At 45.8% G+C, this 9,598-nt stretch overlaps 1 protein-coding gene across 2 annotated transcripts in view; it reads right to left on the reverse strand.

The window, feature by feature from the left end:
- LOC121542539 (potassium voltage-gated channel subfamily D member 2-like) overlaps window positions 1-9,363 on the reverse strand; it is a 155,598-nt gene extending 146,235 nt beyond the window's left edge. Inside the window, exons 1-2 of one of the 2 annotated variants that reach the window (XM_045208513.1) lie at window positions 8,721-9,363; window positions 7,145-8,345 (exon numbers count right to left, since the gene is read on the reverse strand). In XM_045208513.1, coding sequence (XP_045064448.1) covers window positions 7,145-8,256 — 1,112 coding nt within the window. In that variant the 5' untranslated portion in view covers window positions 8,257-8,345; window positions 8,721-9,363. The remainder of the gene's footprint in view (window positions 1-7,144; window positions 8,346-8,720) is intronic. The other variant, XM_041851929.2, reaches the window with a different exon arrangement.
- Between the last annotated feature and the right edge of the window lie 235 nt (window positions 9,364-9,598).

Raw genomic sequence — 9,598 nt, forward strand, 5'->3', positions numbered from 1 at the left:
AGATACAGGAAGTCAAGCAGTTAGGCTTGTTGACTCACATACTGTGCACATTGCTCCGCAGCAAAACATCTCTACATCACAAACATGCAAGAATGCAGACACATTGACATAAACATGACTGATGCACAGTACACACACAATACACACACCACAAATATATGCACACACATGCACTAATAATGATTGTTTAGATGAGAAAATGGTAAGAAATTAAATATTGTGAATCATTTATATTTCAAAAAGCCCAGTAGGAAGGAAGAAACAGTCATTATCAGATCAAAGTAAGGAGCAAATATTAGTTTTCCGATTTCAATTATATTCCGTTGTTGCATTGTAGAAATAATTATTAGATGAATGGACAAATCATTAAACACATACATATAAAAGCAGCTCAAACAGTCTTTATGTACTTAAGAAAAAAATCCCCCCTTCCCAAAACTAATTGCAGTTCTTTAAATCGATACATGTCTGAGCACATGCTGCACTGGAATCCAATTTCAAATCCTTAAAGCTTTATTTAAACAAACAGGTGGAGAACAAAGTAGAGAAGAATCTAATTATAATACCCCTCACGCCGTGAACCCTCCATACATTGATATATGATATAACTAAGCAATAAGGCCAGAGGAGTTGTGGTATATGGCCAATATACCACAGCTAAGGGCTGTTCTTATGCACGACGCAACGCAGAGAGCCTAGACACAGCCCTTAGCCATGGTATATTGGCCATTTATGACAAACCCCCGAGGCACCTTATTGCTATTATGAACTTGTTACCAAAGTAATTAGAACAGTAAAAATTATGTTTTTGTCATACTCGTGGAATATGGTCTGATATACCATGGCTTTCATCCAATCAGTATTCAGGGCTCAAACCACCCGGTTAATAGTATGTAATATAATATGATATATGATGTAACGTATCAATTATATGGATAGAGTAAGACAGATGTCTGTGCGTGTGTCACGCCCTGGCTCTGGGGACTCTGAAATGTTGAGCCAGGGTGTGTAGTTTCTGTGTTATATTTTATATGTTGATGTTCTAGATCGTTTAGATCTATGTTGGCCAGGGTGGTTCCCAATCAGAGGCAGCTGTATCTCGTTGTCTCTGATTGGGGACCATACTTAGGCAGCCTGTTTGGCACTAGTCGGTGTGGGATCTTGTTCCGTTAAGGTTTGTTTTGTGTAACCTAGGACTTCACGTTTCGTTTGTTTGTTGTTTTGTCGTGAGTTAAGTACTTAATAAAATGTACACTTATCACGCTGCGCCTTGGTCCGTATCTTCCGGTAACGATCGTGACAGCGTGTATGACTCCGTATAGGAATGAGAGTATCATTCCACATGACATAGGGACATTAGTCCTAGCATTACCACAGCGCATTACCGTAATTATGTCAACGCAACATTAGTCAAAAGTAAATCATCATCATCTTCCAATTCGAGTCCACTCCGTTCGGGTACATGGTCAACTGAACCGTCACCGTTTTTTTAACCACGTTCAGCCTCTCCTGTCATAGTCCCATGCTGTGACATGGTTGGTCACATGGCAGGAGCGTATGGTGTGTGAAGAGCAGAACTGCACATTTGGGCCACTGTCTGTGACATAATTGGCCATCTACTCCGTCACGTGGCTTTGATACAATCTGACCATTTCTGACTGATGTTTTCAACAGGGGACTTCTAATTTCTTAGATGAAACAAGCACATCCCCAACAACATCTATCATGGGTTAACCGCAAGTTTTTGTATACCGCCTGCTGGTTTGCTTTCTCAATCTAGCTCAGTAACCTTGTTTCCCAGGTCTAAACCAGTCACCAACTAACCGTTCAGAGACAACAATCATGAAAACCTGCAGACACTGAAGCCCTCCAGGCCTAGAGTCAACCAGACCAATATTTAAGGGAAATATCACTAGAGTCAACCAGCCCTATTTGAAAGCCCTATATGAAAGGGAAATGTCACTAGTCAACCAGCCCTATATTAAAAGGGAAATGTCACTAGAGTCAACCAGCCCTATATTAAAGGGAAATGTCACTAGAGTCAACCAGCCCTATTTGAAAGCCCTATATGAAAGGGAAATGTCACTAGTCAACCAGCCCTATATTAAAAGAGAAATGTCACTAGAGTCAACCAGCCCTATATTAAAGGGAAATGTCACTAGAGTCAACCAGCCCTATATGAAAGCCCTATTTGAAAGGGAAATGTCACTAGTCAACCAGCCCTATATTAAAAGGGAAATGTCACTAGTCAACCAGCCCTATATTAAAAGGGAAATGTCACTAGAGTCAACCAGCCCTATATTAAAGGGAAATGTCACTAGAGTCAACCAGCCCTATATTAAAGGGAAATGTCACTAGAGTCAACCGGCCCTATATTTCAGGTGTGTCAACTTCATATTCATCATCTCCAGCACCACCCCAACATCACCATATGTGTAAATAGCGCGTTGTGTAGTAAAAAAAGATTGAGGAAGATAAGTGTTTCCAATGACATCATCAACATATTAGTAGACAATTAGTAGGCAATGCCTACTCATAATTGGTTAAAATCACACAAATAACACAGATGATGTGATTGGAAACACTTATCTTCCTCTATCTTTCTTACTACAAAACAGAAATGCACCATTTTCACATATGTTGATGTTGGGATGGTGCTGGGGGTGATAAATATAAAGATGAACAATTCTGAAGTTTCCCTTTAACCCTTTAAGCTCTGTTTATCCAGCTGACCATACCAGTTAGTGAATAATACATGGCTGTTATTGCATTTTTCCTCCCAGGCAGCATATACTGATCCAAAGTCAGCCAGTAATGAGTGCAACCTGAGTCCGGCTCCATATTGGGCTCGAGACATACAGATCTAGGATCAGTTAGTAAGAGATGTAACCTGAAGCAGGGTCCCTACCAGGCTCCAGACATACTAATGAGAGTCCTGATCAGGCCTGTAACTCTTTTGTGACCCCAACAGACTTGACCTCTAACCCCTGACTCTCCCCATGTGACTACTGAGTTCCTATGAGCTATAGTCCTGACTAGACCCTAGAAACAAATCCTATTCTATATGACCTCATATATGGCCAATACTTTTGCAAGGCACTGTACAATGTGTAACACCTTCGGCAAGTAACAAATGGTTGTCCATTGAAGCTGCAAATCCTCATGGGGCTCTAGGCATCCCGTGCAGTGAACTGCACAGATCAGAGGGTCCACATTGAGCCCTTGATTATGGGAAAAAGGTGTGTAATTTAGTGAGTCTGCTGACTTCTCTCTCTCTCTCTATCTCTCTCTCTCTGTCTCTATCTCTCTCACTCTCTCTCTCATTGCCTGTCTTTCACTCTTCCTCTCTCCTCTGTCAGCCTATTAGAGTCTCTCCCTCTCTCCTTCACTCCTCAGCGTCTCCAGTAGTGACAGCTGCTTCAGTAATTGATGCCGTTTGACATTGAATAAGCCAATTAGAATGGCAGTGATTTAATTGGCCCCGGACGCTTTCACTAAATCCACAAACGAGTCAATTAGTGGGGCCGTGAGTGGCCAAGGGGGCCAGAAGCAGAACAAGGGGGTTAAGCTGTGACACTGATTCAAGTTATTCAAGTTTTTACACCTTCTATAACCACTGTGGTTATTATTTGACCTTGCTGGTCATCTATGAACATTTGAACGTCTTGAAGAATGATCTGGCCTAAATGGCTATGTACTCTTGTAATCTCCACCTGGCACAGCCAGAAGAGAACGGGCCAACCCTCTGAGCCTGGTTCCTCTATAGGTTTCTTCCTATGTTGCTGCCTTTCTAGGGTTCGTTTTTCCTAGCCACTGTGCTTCTGAATCGGCATTGCTTGCTCTTTGGGGTTTTAGGCTGGGTATCTGTATAGCACTTTGTGAAAGCTGCTGATGTAAAAAGGATTATAAAATACATTTGATTGATTAATTGAAGTTTTTCACCTCCCAAAGACAGACACACACACACACACACACACACACACACACACACACTGCCTCTCTTCCCGGTCCGGGGATAGCCAAACCGCAGGGGTCCTGGCCGTACTTACCGGATCAGAGGCTGGTAGGAGAATTGGCTGAAATTAGGCCGTAATTCAGTGGAAACGCAACTGGATTTGTCTCTGGCAGCGTGTCTGCCTAGGTACAGAATGGACACACAGTGTACCCAGTACAATATGAACCCCTGGGAAACTGCACCACAGGAGCCAGACGTAATAAATTGTGATACTGCAGGTCAGAGACAGGCTAGGGATCTGAGAGAGCTAGCAACAGTAAGAGGCTGAGGTATACTTAAGCAATAAGGCCTGAGGGGCTGTGGTATATGGCCAATATACCACAGGTAAGGGCTGTTCTTACGCACGACACAACGCAGATTGCTTGGATACAACCCTTAGCCGTGGTATATTGGCCATATACCACAAACCCCCAAGGTGCATTTTTGCTATTATAAACCTGTTAACAATGTAATAAGGATAGTAAAAATAAATGTTTTGTCATACCCGTGGTATACGGTCTGATATACCATAGCTGTCAGCCAATCAGAATTCAGGGGTTGAACCACCCAGTTTATAATGGTGAATTTGGTGCAGCCAGTGATATTGCTAGAGCATATGGGTGCATTGAGCAACGTGGAGTGCTGCAGTGGGCTCATAAAAGACACAGCAGTGAGAGAAAACTCTCTCTCTCTCTCTCTCTCTCTCTCTCTCTCTCTCTCTCTCTCTCTCTCTCTCTCTCTCTCTCTCTCTCTCTCTCTCTCTCTCTCTCTCTCTCTCTCTCTCTCTCTCTCTCTCTCTCTCTCTCTCTCTCTCTCTCTGCCCTTTCTCCTAATTTCTCTTTCACCTGCTTCACTGAGCACACCTCCCTCCCCTCCCCTGCAGTTCCCAGCCACAGATCCATCCCTGTCTCTGGTCCCCTGGCAAGGTAATGAGACATTAAAGAACGATAGCCTACGTCCGCTTAAGAGCTATGTCCTTGCTCAATCTACCAAAACACTCCTCGCACGCATGCACGTACGCACACACACACACGCACACACACACTTGAGGGAATTGTAGGGATTTCTACGGACATGAGAACTGGACATGTATTTGTTTTTGATAATTCGGTTCAGGGCACACAACACACAGTAACCAGCTGATTGACACATTGGCAAAACAAAGAGGTGAGGCTTATATTATGAGCCAACATAATGGTTTCTGGTTGTGGATGAGAGCTTGGCTGCGTATCAGTGAGATTAGTGTGCGTGTGTGTGTGTGTGTGTGTGTGCGTGTGTGTGTGCGTGTGAAGTCCCCACAATAATATAATAATATGCCATTTAGCAGACGCTTTTATCCAGAGCGACTTACAGTCACGTGTGCATACATTTTTACGTATGGGTGGTCCCGGGGATTGAACCCACTACCCTGGCATTACAAGCGCCATGCTCTACCAATTGAGCTACAGAGGACCACAAGAATAGTAAACCAATTTATTTTTGACCAACTGGGGACATTTTGTTAATCCTTACGAGGTCAAATGCTATTTCTAGGGGGTTTAGGGTTAAGGTTAGAATTAGTGTTAGGGTTAGAATTACGTTTAGGGTTAAGGTTAGGAGCTAGGGTTAGGTTTAGGGTTAGGGTTAAGTTTAGGTTTTTGGGTTAAGGTTAGGGTTAGGGTCAGGGTAAGGGTAAGAGTACGGCTTAGGGTTACGTTTAGGGAAAATAGGATTTTGAATGGGACTGAATTGTGTGTCCCCACAAGGTTAGCTGTACAAGACTGTGTGTGTGTGTGTGTGTGTGTGTGTGTGTGTGTGTGTGTGTGTGTGTGTGTGTGTGTGTGTGTGTGTGTGTGTGTGTGTGTGTGTGTGTGTGTGTGTGTGTGTGTGTGTGTGTGTGTGTGTGTGTGTGTGTGTGTGTGTGAGAGAGAGAGAGTGAGAGTGAGAGAAGGTTGCTTTTCTTCACTGAGTTTATTTGTCTTAGGCCTGGCTCATTAACAGAAAGGCCAAGACATGCACACCCCACACAGAAAGAGCGAGCCACTCCTGTGTCAGCCATTAGCTCAGTTGTGAGTGTGAACCAATAATTGCATTTTGTTATTGATATCATCCAATCTGACAGTGGGGACACCCTACTAGACAAATGACACACAGAGAGGTGTGGCAATCTATTCCTCTACCTCTTTCTCTCAGGCACTATTTTCTCTCCATCTCTCCCCTTCTACACATGCAATTACAGAATAAAGGCATCAGAACACAACAGGCCTTCCAATCAAATTCATTGAGCGACTCATATAGACAAACTGTCAGGCAGTAGGCTCAATAATGAACAAAACACACCAATCAAATAGAGAAATACCAGCTCTTGACCTATGAGTAATTGAGCCTTGTGAAATCCATCATGTTAACTATGACGCTACCGCTCTACGTTTGGGATCATGAGCCGAATGGCACCATGGAGAGCACACGGCACTGCACTGCCATGCTTGCCGCTCCGCTTCAGCACCGCGGAGAGCGCAATGCAACTGCTATGCTTGCGGCTCTTTTCCCCACAGCGCGCCGCCGCTCTCTTTTTCAGCACCATGGAGAGCGCACAATAGGCTACTACTACTGCACCGCGCAGGTAGGAGAAAGGCATCAATGAACAGTAGCCCCAGAACTCATATTAATGAATGGGTGTACACATCAACAGCAACAAGGTGACATAATATGCCTCTTGCACAGAGAGAGAGAGAGAGAGAGAGAGAGAGAGAGAGAGAGAGAGAGAGAGAGAGAGAGAGAGAGAGAGAGAGAGAGAGAGAGAGAGAGAGAGAGAGAGAGAGAGAGAGAGAGAGAGAGAGAGAGAGAGAGAGAGAGAGATGGGCTGTGTGAGAGAAATATATTGCAGTAAATCCTGATTTAAATATTGTCATCGATCTCTCTCTGCTCCTCCCATGTTTCTATTTACAGCTCTCTTCATTTGACTGTGTTGAAAATGTGTGAATCTTAATGATGAGAACTGCTGCAGTGGTTATGATATGATGACATCATAGGCCTACAGCATGGCCTGTGAATAAGGTAAATGCCTCTGAGGCCTTTAATGTGAATGTTGTGTGAATGCCCTAAACCGTATGATCATATGAGCATATGATCACACATCTGCACTCTATGGTAAGCTGGATCAGCACCTACCCCAGAGTTGTCATGGTGACGATGGTGTACCAGAAGGCTGCTGGGATGCTGGTGAACTTGCTGGCTGAGGAGCCCTTCTCGGCGTAGAACATGACGGTGGCGAAGATGATGATGGCCATGGTGAGGGAGAAGAGCAGGAAGCCCAGCTCCGAAGCGCAGCTCTTCAGCGTGTAGCCCAGGATGCGCAGCCCCGCAGAGTGGCGGGAGAATTTGAAAATCCTGAAAACTCGGAAGACCCTCAGGGTGACGAAGGCCCCGCTGACATCTTCGTTGTCCGTCATGACTAAGCCGATGTAGTAGGGCATGATGGCCACCACGTCGATGACGCTCATCACGCTCTTGATGAAGTTCCAGCGGCTGGGCGCCGCCATTAGACGCAGCAGGTACTCCACGGTGAAGATCATGACGCAGGCCGTATCCAGACAGAAAAATGCCAAGGCGTACCGTTCCCCGCACGACACCTGTTTGACCCGGTTTGGCAAAGTCCCGCACGGGACTGTCTCCACCACGTTGGCCATCACGGAAACCGCAATGAAGAAGCCGGTGACGTAATAAAACACCAGGGCCATGGTGCTCGTGTGGGGGTTCTCGAATGCCCGCCACATGGTTTCTCTGAATGTCATATCCGGCGGGACCATATCGTTCTGGTTCTCGCTGTCTTCGTCATCCTGGATTCTCTCCTGGTTTTCCCGCCGCCGGTCCTTGTACTCTTCATAGCAGCAGTCCCCTATGATCTCCGGTATGATTCCAAAGAAGGCCAGCTCCTCATCGTAGGCCGAGATGCACTCCTGGCGCGGGTAGTGCAGCTTCCCGGTACGGTAGAAGTTCAGAATGTGTCTGAAAATATCAGGGTCACGGTCGAAAAAGTATTCGTTTGTCTCCTCGTGGAAGAAGAATTCCCGCTCCGTGCTGCCCAGTAAAGTGTCCGGGTACCTCTCCAAAGTATTCCGCCACGTCTGGAACTTCTGACCGCTGACATTGAGCAAGATGAGGCCTTCCTGTTTTCGCCGGTTGTCCGGCGGGGGCGTCGGCATGGGCGCACTGGCTACCGGCATCCATCCTATAGCAGCCGCCCGGGCGAAGGGTAACCACGCCGCCACTCCCGCTGCCATGGTGACCCACTGTGTGCGACCCGGTCCGGGTGAAGAGCTCTCGACGCTCCGGTGGGCGATCACAGAACCACAGCGCGGCGAGAGGACATCTGGAGAGGCAGGAAAACAACCCAAGCATTAGCCTACTCATAGGCTACACTGTAACATATCATGCATGCATGCATGCATGCATGGCTGCAATGAATATATCGTCCACATACTGTAAATTCTGTTTGTTTCTGAAACTCAATAAGTAAAGGTTATATTCTAAATGTGTAATAAAATCTAAATGTATTGCACAGACATTTCCCATGTATATCCCTACTGTCGTCGATATTGAATATAAAGAGTGAGAGCGAGTAGTCGATTGTTATAGTATCAGGGACTCCACCGAACCAATATTCAGCAGTAGAACATACATGTTTCAACGGCAATAGTCTGGAAATTTAAAGCACATACAACAAACGAACATGTAGCTTACCAACCTCTGCGTAAAAGCGACTGGTTTGAAAAAAAGCTTTCCGTTCTCTTTCTAATATAAAATAATCCTCACTGCACACAAAAGTATCCAGAATAGTCTCCCCTTGGCAAGAGGGTGGAAACGAACCAGCAACAAGTTCAAAACCGGGGTAATTCCGTGCTCCAAACACGGGTAAAGACTTGGCTCTAGTCATACAAGGACATTCTCGAGCTCAGGTCGCGCCTCCCGGGTCTTTATCCCTGCTAGAGCTCGAGCTCTTCAAGAAAAGCGCAACTGTGATCCTCTGCGGAGACCAATGACTGTATGAGCCGAGACCACCCCCGACAACTTCGCTCTGTGTTCGCAGCTGAAGCGCGGGAGGACATAAAATCACACACGCACACACTGACTCACACGCGCTCACCACAGACACACACAAATACACAAGTGTGCCACCACGGTATCCACAAGCTGCCGCTCCAGCTCACAATTTCACCGTTGAATAGTCATATAATAACCACTAGAGAGCGAAGCGGGGATCAATAACCGAATTCGCAGAATCGTTTAATGAGAGCAACAAATGAGAGTATGGAAGTTGTTGGCTCGGCTGTCTCTCCTCTCCGCCACTCTCACTGCTGTGCAGCTGCGCAGAAGACCCAAGTTCCTCTCCCCAGTTCGTTGGGAACGTGTCACGTGCTCCGGGAATCCGATAACTTCTGTGGAATCAGATGGAGCGCTCCTCCTTGATGCATCGCGGATACCCGGTTATGCACTCCCGTGTCAGCAATAACCAAATATCTTTCTGAAACGGCACGGACACCGTACAAGCGGTTATCCTCTCAACCCACGCTGCTGAAATTATACCACACCCGTACTGACAGAGTAGTATCACTTCAAAGCAAT

The sequence above is a fragment of the Coregonus clupeaformis genome, chromosome 28 (assembly GCF_020615455.1).
Source record: "Coregonus clupeaformis isolate EN_2021a chromosome 28, ASM2061545v1, whole genome shotgun sequence".
Lineage (NCBI taxonomy): Eukaryota > Metazoa > Chordata > Actinopteri > Salmoniformes > Salmonidae > Coregonus > Coregonus clupeaformis.